Raw genomic sequence first — 14,122 nt, 5'->3', positions numbered from 1 at the left:
ATCAGTACTGCTGATCGAACATTGTCAAGATCCATAGCTGTCCAATACATCCAGCGGTTCCTTGACATCATGTGGAGTGAATTGAATTAGCTGAAGACTGGTATCTGTCCTCAGTTTCTGCCAAGGTCCTCAGGAGGAGGGAAAGTCAGATCACGTACTTGGCAATCATTCCTGTTCCTATCGCTTAAGCTCCCTGAGCTGCAAACAATGACCACAGATATGGTTGTTCAGGAAGGCAATGCTCTCCACCAACTCGCACATGTTGCATTTATGGCACACCAACCATGTCTACTCAACTTTATTTATTTATTTCATTAGTCAATTTTAATTGAATCAATTTTTTTAGTATTATCATTAATTGGTTTATTTAAGGTAAGTTACTAATGTAGTAAAATAATAGGCTTCCTAACCTACAGGCAAAAGAATATTTGCTAAAAAAAACAATTTGATGCAGGACCTTTTTGTCCCCCATCTGCACTGTACTCCATCTTTAGTACTATGTTAACAAAGCACTCTTTCAGGATCATTCTGTGCTACTCACTGACCCACCTGTTTAGCACAGGGCTAAATCGCTGGCTTTGAAAGCAGGCCAGCAGCACGGTTCGATTCCTGTAACAGCCTCCCCGAACAGGCGTCGGAATGTGGCGACTAGGGGCTTTTCACAGTACCTTCATTTGAAGCCTACTTGTGACAATAAACGATTTTCATTCATTTTACATTTCATTCACCCCATCACCGATTCACATTTCTTTACAAAGTCCTCAAAGATGTTGTCATCTCCGAAATCCATCTTTCCTGTAACTGTGTTTGGACCTAAGTAAGGTTCAATCTTGCAATACCACTGTAATAGCACTGAAACGCAATGTCAAAGTCACAAGTGACTTTATGATTGCGATCTTATGGAAATATCCCTTCTCACCTTTCTGTGATATGGCGACATCAGAGGTGGCTGTCAGTTTCTTTTTATTTTTCCAATTAAGGGGTAATTTAGCATGGCCAATCTACCTACCCTCTACATCTTTTGAGTTGTGGGGGTGAGACCCATGCAGACACAGGGAGAATGTGAAAACTCCACATAGACAGTGACCCGGGGCTGGGATCGAACCCAGGTCGTCGGCGCCGTGAGGCAGCAGTGCTAACATACTCCCTTGGCTGTCAGTTTTACTCAATAATAACCGCGAGTGTTGACCACCTTGCCTTTATTAGTATATTAAAATCCAGACCATTGTTCATGAAGTATACAAACTGTGTAGTGGCTCATCAATGTGACATAGAATATGATGTCCAGGGGTGCTAGGAAATCTGCTGCATGTCTTTTCTGGAGTAAAGGAGGAATGTCAAGCAGGTGAGGTTGCACTGGGTAAGGACTGTGCTCTTTCATGTTCTGCTTTAAATTGTATATATAGGGTAGAGTTGGCCTTACCTGGAATTAACTGTGGAACTGTTTGTGAAGGATAAGGTGACTCAGAGTTGCTTACCTTACACCCTTCACAAGTGATACAACGATAGTGATACCCTGTAGCCTTGTCAGCACACACAACACAAAGCTCATCCTTGTCCAGATAGCTTGGTATATAACCTACAAGATGACATAAACAGAAATAGTTCAGTGCTACAAAAGTCTACATCACTACAAAATATAAAACAACACCACCCAAGTCCACGGAGGATGCCTACAGAAAAATATGCAAGGTACATGTTACAAGCCTGCAGTTCTGCCGAAACCACCCGGCAAACCTTTTAAATGGAGAGTCTGCAGGTCTGTGTCAGTAGAGGCACTGGCGGAATTCAATGGAAAATTTTTAAAGTTAATTTGTGGTGGGTTTTTCAGGGAGTTTCACGCATGCTCTGCTGGCGAGTTCCCCACCGGTGTCCAATGACACTTAAGTCACTTTTTTGGGTCCCGGGGAGGTTCTCAATGGTTTAGCCCACACTTATATCAGGCTGCCATTTTGAAAGGGTGCCCCGATTTCTAAGTGAGCTTATGGGTCCACCACACCCCCACCTATGGGCAATGTCACCCTCCCACATATAGAGGCACTACCCCAAACACACCCCAAGTGAAGACACCCCACTGTAGAGTTCCTGGAGGTCCCCTCTTCAGGTCCCCCCACTCTCCTTTACAGGACCCCCACCCGTCATCACAACCCAATCACTAAAGGTCCACTTCAAACCCCTCACCATCCTTCTTTCATGGGCATGACCCCCCTAGGGCCCTGACCCTTGGCACTGCCACCCTGGTACCCAGGCAGTGCTCCTGCCAGATTTACAGTGCCAACCGAGCACATTGGCAGTGCCAGGGTGGCAGTTCTAAGGTGCCAGCTGGGCAGTGGCAAGGTAGCTGCGTTCTGGGAGAGGGCCAGGGGCCACCCTGCTTTATCCATGGCCACCCAGGGGCCTCCAATGGCCCGGGAGACTCCCCAGTGTCATTTCGCCTGATCCACATTGTTGTGGACCAGTACTGACTGGCGTCTGGCTGCAGTTTCCCTGGGGGAGGCTGGTGGATCGAGGGAAGCCGACTGATCCCGGGTAGGTAGCCCTTAAGTAGGTTTAAGACCTACTTTAGCAAGCGCTGTTTGGTCACGCCCCTTTTGGTCGGAGTTCTGATTCCGACACCTGGCAGGACTTGGGTGTATCGTGCGAGGCGTGGAGCCTGCTGGGAGGCCCGTGGGAGGCCTCTCCTGGCATTCACCGGCAGCGTTGTGCTCTCGCACGAGCGCACCATGGCCACTGGATCGTGCACACTTTTCCAGAAACTAAAAGTGTCAAATCCATGAACAGAGGAACTCCCCTGCTTGCAAGGGTCATTTATAAAATGAGTGACACTATTTCAGCCTAGTTTCTTGTGGTCAGGAGTGTGTAATGCAAAGCTGCGATATACATTCAATGCAGTAAGTGCTGGAAATACTCTTTTTGTAATAAATTTAGATTACCCAATTATTTTTTCCAATTAAGGGGCAATTTAGTGTGGCCAATCCACCTACTCTGCACATTTTTGGGTTGTTGGGACGAAACCCACACAGACAAGGGGAGAATGTGCAAACTCCACACGGACAATGACCCAGAGCCGGGATCGAACCTGGGACCTAAGCGCCGTGAGGCAGCTGCGCTAACCACTAGGCCACCGTGCAGCCCAAGTGCTGGAAATACTCAAGTTAGTAAGCATCTGTGGAATGAAACGTCAAGTTGATATTCCCAGTAGCAAACCTTCATCAGAAATATTAACGTGTCCTCCTTCTCACAGATGTTGATTGACCGGCTGCATGTTTTAGTCTGAGATTTCCACCATTTGTATTTTATTTGCTCTGGAATTATACTCGTAATCTCAGAAGCCATAACATGATTCATGTAGAAAATAGAGGCGCCAACAACAAAGCCCTTAAACACATACCCCTAATCGATGCTGCCTCCATCCATCTCCGCACCAACCCCTCCCCCACAGCCCACTTCCTAAACATAGTGATAGTCGCCACCCAGTAGTAATTCATCAGATTGGGAGGTTCTGAAACACAAACAGAAACCTTGGCAGCACTGTCTGTACCCACCCTGCCAGCGACAGCAGCAACACATCCCACCTCTTAAAGTCCACCCTCATCTGCTCCACCAACTGAGCCAGATTCAGCTTGCGCAACTGCGCCCAGCTCGGCGCCACCTGGATACCCAAATATCTAAAGCTCGACCACACCACCCTAATCGGCAACTCTCCTAGCCTTCTTTCCTGCTCTCTAGTCTCAATTGGGAACACCTGGTTTTTTCCCCATATTCAACTTGGATTCCGCGAACAGGCCAAACTCCTCCAGGATCCCCATGATGCTTCCGATACTGCCCAACTGGGCCGAAATATACAGCAGCAGGTCGTCTGCATACAATGAGACCCTGTGCTCGACACGTCCCTGATCAATTCCTCTCCAGTCACTTGACGCCCTAAGCGCCATTGTCAGTGGCTCTATCGCCAAGCCGAAGAATGAAGAGAGCGGGCACCCTTGCCTCGTCCCAGTACCCCAAACTCACTTGGTTCGTCCGCACGCTTGAAACCGGCGCTTTATATCGTAGCTGAACCAAATCCACAAACCCCTGCCTGAAGCCGAATAGCCCAGCACCTCCAACAAGTACGTCCAATCCACCTGATCAAACGCCTTCTCTGCGTCCATCGACACCACTACCTCTCCCTTGCCTTATTATACGCCCAAACCAGCAGTGGCCTCAGGTCTGCTCCAAACCTTTTATAGAACTCTACCGGAAACCCGTCCAAACCTTGCCCTTCCCATCCCTCGCTCTGCCAATCTCCCTCGCCACCTCTTGCTTTCTCAACTGATGGGCCAAAATCCTTCTCGTCTTCTCCCCCCTATTTATACGCTGCCCCTCTGGCTCTCCATTACTGCCCACTGCCCCCGTTGTCCCTCATAAATTCCATCGCCGCCTCTGGGGTGTCAAAATAAAACTCTCGCTTCTGGAAAGTCACCCACATGCGGGCCGGGTATAATACCCCAAACTTCACTCCCTTTTTGAAGAGGGCAGCCTTAGTCCGGTTAAACCCAGCCCTCTGCTTCACCAGCTTAGCACCAAAGTTCTGGTACACCCGCAACTTGTTCCCTTCCCAGGTACATTTCCTCGCCTGCCTCGCCCACCAAAGGATCTTCTCCTTGTCTAGAAAGCGGTGCAACCTCACCACCAATGCCCTGAGCGGTTCACCTGCCTGCGGCCTCCTCCTCAGGCCCCCTCCCTCATCAATTTCTCCAGCATCTTTGGCATCCACACCACGGCCTCTGCACTTTCAGGCATCCCGACAATCCTTGGGCTAGATTCTCCGCTGCGCCGGCAGTGCACCCACGTCCGGGGATTTCACGATGGTGTGGGGCTGCTCACAATGGGAAACCTCATTGGCCGGCTGGCGAGATGGAGAATCCCGCCCTTAGGTTTTGCCTTCTGGAGCGATTCTCCAAGTCTTCCGCCTTCTCCCTCAGATATTTCTGGCTCTCCTGCATCACTCCCATCTCAGCCACCAACGAGGCCAACTGGTCCTTCTCTTCCCCCACTGCCTCCTCCACTTTCGGAAAGGCACGACCCTGGGACTTCAGCCACTGGTCAACTCATCCGATCCCAGATCTCAGTGATTCCATCACCTTGGCTATGTCTTCCAGGGCCTCTTTCCTCTGTTGCCAAAATGTATCATTCAGGAACTCCACCAACTGCACTGCCGACCACTGGGCAGGCAGAACAGCCCCCCTGGCCCTCCACCATCTTTAGCTGTGGCGCACCATGAAAATTCTTCTGCTCCAACAGCACTTTCTTTCTCGTGGTGCTATTGACCGCTGATCCATTACCTTCCCCAGGTACTTCAGTAACTTTTTCCCTCAAATATTTTGCCCTTCGGGCAGGGAAAAGACCAAAAAATCTGTCTTGAGTCAGAGCCACCAAACGTGCGACCACTCACTCCATAGCCGTCACTGGACGTCTCTGCCTTGAACATACTTAACGGCCCAGCCTCTACAACTCCCTGCAGTAAAGAACTCGACACGCTGAGAGGAGAAATTCCTCCTCTTCCCTGTCTTAAATGGGTGATCCCTTAAATGAGATTATGTCCTCTGGTCATTTACCCTGTCAAAACTCCTGAGAATCTTATATGTCCCAATAAGGTCACCACTCATTCTTCTAAACTCCAATGAATACAGGAGTTCTCATGAGGACATGAGTCAACCTATTCAACCTCTCCCCATAAGAAAATGTTTCCATACCCAGGATCAATCTAGTGAACCTTCTTTTGACTGCCTCTTATGCCAGTAGGGCATTCCAGGTGGGGTCCAACCCCACAAGACCTCCCTATTTTTATTCTCCATTCCCTTTACATAGGAATTAGGTGCAGATAGGCAATTCAGCCCTTTGAGCCTGCTCAGCCATTCAATCAGATCATGGCCAATTTCTTTCTGGTCTCAATTCCACCTCTCTGCTTGTTCCCCATATCCCTTTAACCTGTTGTTTTTAAAAAAAAATCAGAAATATATATATCTTCCTCTTGACACCATTTAATGATTCAGACTCCACTGCAATATGGGCAGCGAGTTCCACAAATTCACCACCCTCTGCGAGAAGTAGCTTCTCCTCATCTCAGTTTTAAACTTACCGCCTCTCAACTCACATCTGTGACCTCTTGTTCTAGGTTGCTCCACAATTTGGTCTACGTTTCTTTTATCAATCCCTCTTGGTATTTTATATACCTCGATCAGATCCCCTCTCATCCATCTAAACTCCAGTGAGTATAAACCCAAACTGCTTAATCTCTCCTCATACATCAACCCTTTCATCCCCGGAATCAATCTGGTGAACCTCCTCTGAACTGCCACCAAAGTCACCACATCCTTCCTCAAATAAGGAGACCAAAACTGGACATAATACTCTAGATACGGTCTCACCAACACCGCATACAATTGCAACACTTCTCTAATTTTATACTAGTCCTTTTGCAATAAACGCTAACGTTCCATTTCCCTTTTTAAAAATTTAATGCTGTACATGCACACTGACTTATGACCAAAGACACCCAGATCCCTCTGTCCAGATGTATTTTGAATGTGCTTTACATTCAGATAATAATTTGCTTTTCTATTTTTTCGGCCCAAAAGGATAACTTCACACTTATCCACATCAAACTTTGAAATTAAGGCTGACATTCCAGTTACTTTCCCTATTATCTGCTGAACTTGCATGCTAGCTTTTTGTGATTTATGTACAAGGACCCCCAAAATCCCTCTGCGCTGCAGCTTTCTGGTCTTTCTTCATTCAAATGATAGTTTGGGGATCTTGAAATCAATGAGGTGTCATTCCAGTCTCCTGGAGAACCGATGACTTTGGAACCCGTTGCACCAAGCTGGAAACCCAAAAACTAAGGGTGCAATGCTCCGGCCGCATTGCGCTCAAAGGAGAGAGCCACGCAGCTGGAGAATGCCAGGAGAGGCCTGCAGCGAGCCTCCCTACAGCCTCCGCGCCTTCAGAGATTCTCCAGAATCCTGCGAGACGTCGGAGTCAGACCCCGCCCCAAATGGGCGGCACCGAATGACGCTCGAGGAAGTAGGTCAAAAACCTTCTTATGATCTACTCACCCGGGATGCACCGACCTCCCTTGATTCACCGAACTTCTGAGGAAGGCTGCAGCCGGACGCCGATCAGTGCTGGTCCACACAAACATGGACCAGGCGGAATGGCACCAAGGGGGTCTCCCGGGCCTTCGGAGACCCCCAGCTGGTCAGGGTAGGGTGTATGGTGGTTCCTCCTGGAATGTGGGCGCTGCCAAGGTGGCCAGATGGCACTGCCCAGCCAGCAGGAGCACTGCATGGGTGCCAGTGTAAGAGTGCCAAGTGCCAGGGTGGCATGACGATGGGTCAGGGAGCAAGGGGGCCATGTCCATGAAACCAGGGTGGAGGGGGTGTTAGAAGGGTGGGGGAGAGCATGGCAGGTGAATAGGGGCCTCCGGGAGCTTGGGGAGGGCGATGGGTGGGAGCCCTAAAAGGGAGTGCTGTAAGGGGGCCTGGGGGGGAATCCCAAAGACACACAGAGAGGTGTACTCACTTGGGGGGTGTCGCTCACTTCGAGATCGGGGCATCCTTTCAAAATGGTGGCCTGATATCTGACTTCAGCTCCCCAGTGCTAAAAAAATTCCAAGTGTGGGCTAAACTGATCAGAAACTCACCAGGGCCCAAAGAAGTGACTAAGTGCCATTGAATAGTGGTGGGGAACACGCTAGCAGAGCTGGCGGGAAATTTTCTGAAAAACCCACCATAAATAAACTTCGAAATATTGTGGGAGAATCGCGCCCTAAATTGCTTATGAAGGTGGATGACCTGGAGAATCACAACAGAAAACAAAACTTACGGGTTCTCTCAGTGCCTGAGGGTGGAGAACAGGGAAATCCTACAATACTTAGGACACAATTTTTGGAGTAAGGAAAGATTTGATTCACTGCTGGTAGTGGATCCAGCTCATCGATGTTTGGCATTGCGGCCACAGCATGATGAGCCCCCAAGGAGCAAATTATGTGTCTGTCTACAGAAAGGGTCAACTAAAGTTTTGTGGAAGCAAGGTATTCATCTACACTGACCTCGGCATGGATCTATCCTGGCACTTAAGGAAAATACAAACTTGTTAAAGCCCATCTTTGTGAAGCTAGATTTAATTATGGCCTTCCCCACCCTGCTCACCTGCATGTAACTGTCAACGGAGTCAATAAGATTTTCAACATACTGCAAGAAACTTCAGCCTCTCTCAAGGACACATTTGAACCTTCTCTTAATAAGTTATATCGTGATTTCACCCAGGACAAAATAGTACTCAATGCTCAATTAGGTAACTATGTGTGATGGTTCTGTTACATGATAAAGTTCATCAGTTATACCAATCACTCTGTATCTTGGGCGCGATCTAACCGAATAGGAACAGAATCTTGCAATGAATGCGTTTAGCCGGGTGCTTCCCGGTGCTCGCAATGTCAAGAAACAACACACTATCCCTTGGGACTTTGCTTCTTTACGGCGTCTCAATGGGGAACGCCCTGACGTGGCTGCACTTAGTCCCGTTTCCTGCACTGATAAGTTCTGCTCGCCCCCCCCGATTCGACCCCCGAACACCCAACACACCTATAAGGGAGTCCTCGGGCCTTCCGTCACCCAACCACAACTGCACAGGGCACCCGCAGGCCCAATCCAGGATGCTGAAAACAATGCCAGCTTGGCACCCTGAAAGTACAAGCCTGGCAGTACCGCTGTCAGCCAGCAGTGCCACCAGGTAGCACTGCCAGGGGGTCAATCTGGCAGTGTCAGGGTGCCATGTTGGCAGTACCAAGGTTCTGGGTGGAACCAGCAGTGCCAGGGTGACACCCTGCCCAGAGGGCAAGCATCTGGCGGCCTCTGATCCCCTGGGAGACCCCATGAGTACTATTTCATCTGGTTCCCATTTGTGGAGACTAACACTGAACGGTGCTTCCCCGAGGTCTCCAAGGCAAAGAGGTTAGATCCCAATGCCTTGGGTAGGTCATGGGAGAGCACATTAGAGTGGGACTAGCCATCGCACTAATATGCAGATTTGCATCAACAATGGGAGGGATTCAGATCATGACGTCTCGTGAAATCCCGTTAGATTTCAGGAGGGGTGGAGTGCTCCCGGCATCACCGTGCCGCCTTTCAACTCAATGCAGCCAGTAGATCGCGGCCCTTATGTCTAAACTGCATTAATCATGGGAAGTTCTACATTAAACCCTCTAGGTGCTTATTGTTTATCTTTTACCACATGTGCAATTGAATTCTTTTGAGAGTTGAAACTCATTTTATTTTCCCTCTCTTGTATTACAAAACTGTTGCTTCTGGACAGATTTTGTACCATGTTTAGCATATGCTAGGCTTTACAATACTTTTATTTGGTACATTGACTGTATATTTCTTTAATGCAGGTTGACTTTTCAAAACGCATGGAAGATGGGTGTGAACAGTTGTGAGAGGTAGCATTCACCTCGTTTAGGGAGGTGGTGTAAACCTCTCTTTCCTTCTTCTACTCCTGGATTTTCTCCCTTTTTTGTCTTGTTTTTTTTCAAATACACGTATAGACTTTCCTTTTCGTCAATCTTTAATATTCTTCAGGTAGGCGTGCTCTGGTTCAGAAATATTCAATTCTTTACTTGTAAGGTTAACTTGTGGAGACCACACGTTTTGATATGTTTTTATCAGAATGTCCATTAATATTAAGGCCTCACACAGTGGTGGACCCCAGTGCATTTTATCACCTGGAAGGTGAAAGGTTTAAGTCACCCAGTTAAAAGAAATACAGCTCTCTCTCATTTACATAATTTGAAAGTAAGCATTGCTTTCCTGCAGGAAACTCACTTACGTACATCTGATCATTTTCAAATGCAGAATGGTTGGGTTGAGCAGATTTCATTCCAATTTTCATAGTAAAGCTAGAGGTGCAGCAAGTATTAACCATAAAGGATTAATACCCTTTGTTCACTCAGCTATAAGTTCTAGTACAAGGCTGTTCACTGGTCCCTGCACAGGGATAATCATCGTTTCATTTCAAGCTTCTTATTCTTTATACCTGACTTAGACTCATAACAGTTACTTCTTGAAGGAGACTTTAATTATGGCCTTAACTCACATTCAGTTCACTCATCCACAAAATCTGTTCCAATATCAAAATCAGCCTCAGCCACCAGGACTTTTTTGGACACACACGGATTGGTAAGACTCATGGCATTTTCTATACCATCAGCAAGACAATGCTCCTTCTTCTTTCTCCTGTTCACTACACTTACTCACGTATTGACTATTTTTTCCTTCACAAGAGGCTGCTCCCCGCTTATTCAATCTTGTGCATACAATAGCTTTGTGATCTCTGTTCATGCCCCTTAGTTTTAATAATATGATTCCATGACTAGCCTGTTTATCGTCCACCATGACCACTTAATACTCTTCTTCTGGCAGACCCGGATTTTACTAAATAAATTTCCCCACAAATAGATACTTTTCTTGAACTCAATACAACTCCACATATTTCCTTTGTTACTGTTTGGGAGAGTATACGAAGGCTGTCCTATATGGAAAAATAATTTCATATACTGCTCAACTTAACAAATGAAATGCCTCAAATTTGTCCCAATTGATTATCTGAATGGACCAGCATTATGATATTGCAGGAAAGCGTTTGGCTTGTATCATGTGAGAGTACCTTTAAGAAATGGGTGTTTTTTTTTTACAGAATAACGGTAGTGGGTGTACCTTTAAGAAATGTGTGTTTATTACTGCAATGATGTCAGAGTGTGGGTGGAGCTGGGCTGTCAGCTTTTAGTTTCACTTTGAGAAAAGCTTGGATGTGTCTGTGTTTTTTGGTTTCGTTTCAGTGTTGGCGCTGCAGTCAGCCACAGAATGTGTAATGTTGTTCTCTGCCATGTAAAGACTATCTCTTGATCATTTGGTGAATTCAGAGTTATAACTGTTCTCAGTTGTGAATTTAAACCTGATGTGCTTCTGTTAAAAGGCTTTTTAAAAAAAGTCTTATGGATGTTAAAAGGAAAGTAAGGATTACTTAGTGTTGTATTCTTTGGGGGTTGTATTTGAATTGATGGTTGCTAAGATGTTCACTGTATGTTTTAAAAAGGTTAACTTGAGTTCATAAAGTAAACATTGTTTTGCTTTAAAAAATACTTTTCGATTCCTGCTGTACCACACCTGTAGAATGGGCCGTGTGCTCCCCATACCACAATCTATTAAAAGTTGTGGGTCAGGTGAACTCCCTGATACATTTTGGGGTTCTCTAAACCCTGGCCCATAACACTTGACAGACCTATGTGATCTTCCCTTCATTAAACAAACTGAAAATCTTAGACTTGGATTATGATGTACATTCTTGAGCATGGTGAAAGAACCGGTAGACTTCTGGCTCACTAATTTCACCAGTCTGCCTCTACTCAACTTATTACTGAAATCACCACTCCAACACAGTCGACCATCACCGATCATCAGGAGATCAATGATCAATTTAAAATGTTCTAATTCCACTCTTTAAACCTCAGATTCCTTTTCAAATCCAGGTTTATTTCACAATTAGTTTGATAATATTGACATCCCATCTCTAACACCTGACTCTGAATACAGAGAAGTACTCCATTCCCAAGATGAAGTACAAAAGGCAATTAAATCCATGCAAAGTATTACAGCACCAGGGCTGGATGGATTTTCAACGGTATTTTATTTCAAAAATTGTCAAAAAATTATTTCTCCATTACTAATCTCTTTTTCAGAAGGCTGTCTTTAAAAACGCTCCCTCCTCAGCATCTTTGTCTGTTCTTTTGAAGGATCAGGATTTCCTGCATTGCAGTTCATATTGGCTTACCTCCCTTCTAAGTGCGGATGGCAAGATACTACCTAAAAACTTAGCCCCCACCGTCTTGAACCTGTCCTTCCATCTATCATCTCTCCTGACCAGACAGGTTTTATACAGGGCAAGCAATCATTCTCGAATTTAAGTTGTCTCTCCAATATTATTTATATGCATTCAATTCCTCTTTCTGAGATTCTTATTATTGATTTGGTCATATTTCAGGTTTTAAAATTAATTTGCAAAAGAGTTAAATTTTTCTTACTAACTCTATTGCCAAGAGCTACCTCCTTTCTTCCCTCCCCTTCAAGATCGCAGTGAAGTATTTTAAATGCTTGATCCCTTGGAGAGACCCTTTTAAGCTCAACTTTGACCCTTTGTTGGAATGCATGAAGCAGGGCGTAGCACATTGTGGTCTACCCCTTTCTTTAGTTGGTCGTACAAGGTCAATATTTTACCGAAATGTCTCTACTTATTTCAGTGCATTTTATCCACAGCTTTTTTGTTGTTGCAATAAACCAATTAATTTATTATTTTATATGGAATAAGAAAACATCCGGAACACAAAGTTTATCGACAAGGACCACAGTGGGTCACGACCAAATTTTCGGTTTTATTATTGGCTTATTAATATCGTTAATGCTTCTTTCTGGCTTCACGGTAGCATAGTGGTTCACACAATTGCTTCACAGCTCCAGGGTCTCAGGTTCGATTCCCGGCTTGGGTCACTGTCTGTGCGGAGTCTGCAAGTTCTCCCCATGTGTGCGTGGGTTTCCTCCGGGTGCTCCGGTTTCCTCCCACAGTCCAAAGATGCGGTTAGGTGGATTGGCCATGTTAAATTGCCCTTAGTGTCCAAAACTGCCCTTAGTGTTGGATGGGGTTACTGGGTTATGGGGATAGGGTGGAGGTGTGGGCTTGGGTAGGGTGCTCTTTCCAAGAGCCGGCGCAGACTCGATGGGCCGAATGGCCTCCTTTGCGCTGTAAATTCTATGATTTGGCCAGTTTAGCGTGGGTGCAAATGGAGGCAGCAGCCTGTCAATCCACATCTCTGTTATGCTCCTCCATTCCTTTCTCAGTCACTTTTCTTGCAATCCTATCATTAGACAGTCACTTAAGCTTTGGACCCAGCTCAGAGGCTCCACCCTCTCCCTTTCTATTGTCCTTGGATGCAAATGATTTATTTTCATTTTCATTAGGAGATTCTGCCTTTCAGGTCTGGCACGCGAGAGACGTCAAAATTCTTGCTAACTTATATACTGATAATATCTTTGCTTCTTTTGACTCTCTCTCTCTCAACAATATGATCTGCTCCACAAACACTTCTTTGGCTACTTACATATCAGAGATTTGGCACGCAAAAAAAACACTTGGTTTCCTTTCTTACTCCTGAATCACCGCTAAATATTGGGCTGAATTCACCGTATCTGAGGCTAAGTGTTGACGCCAGCAGAGGAACTGTGGCATTTTACGACAGAAAAATTGGCGCTGAGCCTTCACCCATCCTGCAACCGGTGAGGGGCTAGCAGCCGCGCCGATGAATCTCCCGGCTTTCACGACAAAAAAGGCTGGAGAATGGCCAGGTCCCTGGCTGCACATGTGCACGGCGACAATCTGCAGTGGTCACGCCGTAAAACATGGCGCCGACTGTGCACAAACTCAACCTGCCAAATACTGCCCCCCTGGCCACCCTCCCATTAGTACCCCCAGCCATCGTGGATGGCCCCTGGCCAGCAGCATTGCTCCCGGCTGACTGTGGCGGGGCTGGACACAGTCCGTAGCTGCCACGCTGGGTTCCCGACCACTGAAAACACAAGTGAATCGTGCCGTCGTGAACTCGGCCCATCGGCAGCGGTGAATCGCGGAAGTCCCAGAGAATAGAGGATCAAGCCCACTAATGATATGACAATGGTGGTTAAACACCGTGCGGCGAATGGTGCATTTCCGCCATTTTTGGGGTGCCGGAGAATCCTGATTTGGCGTCAAACCAGCACCTTCCGCGATTTTGCCGTCGGAGGTTTCATTTCCAAATTATATTTTTTAATCTTTTCAGTCCACTGCCTTTTGCTTCCTATCTTTTAAACTCTTTGGGAGCAAGATTTTGATTCAGACTTATCACCTGTCTCTGCAGGGCGTAAATTGCTACAATTTTAAATTTTACACATTCCAAAGTTAAATTACCTGAGATTTACCCAAATGTGGATCCAACCTGTGATAAATGCCATCCTGCCCCAGCCCCTCTAATTCATATGTACTGGTTGTGTCCTAA

General features: G+C 46.4%; 1 protein-coding gene across 4 annotated transcripts in view; it reads right to left on the bottom strand.

The window, feature by feature from the left end:
• LOC119966114 (thyroid hormone receptor beta) overlaps nucleotides 1–14,122 on the bottom strand; it is a 290,813-nt gene that overhangs the window by 47,167 nt on the left and 229,524 nt on the right. For all 4 annotated transcript variants that reach the window (XM_038797341.1, XM_038797342.1, XM_038797343.1 and 1 more), the window contains one exon: nucleotides 1,479–1,579. In XM_038797341.1, coding sequence (XP_038653269.1) covers nucleotides 1,479–1,579 — 101 coding nt within the window. The remainder of the gene's footprint in view (nucleotides 1–1,478; nucleotides 1,580–14,122) is intronic.

This window comes from Scyliorhinus canicula, chromosome 5 (assembly GCF_902713615.1).
Source record: "Scyliorhinus canicula chromosome 5, sScyCan1.1, whole genome shotgun sequence".
NCBI lineage: Eukaryota > Metazoa > Chordata > Chondrichthyes > Carcharhiniformes > Scyliorhinidae > Scyliorhinus > Scyliorhinus canicula.
This window is presented reverse-complemented; position numbering and strand designations above follow the sequence as displayed.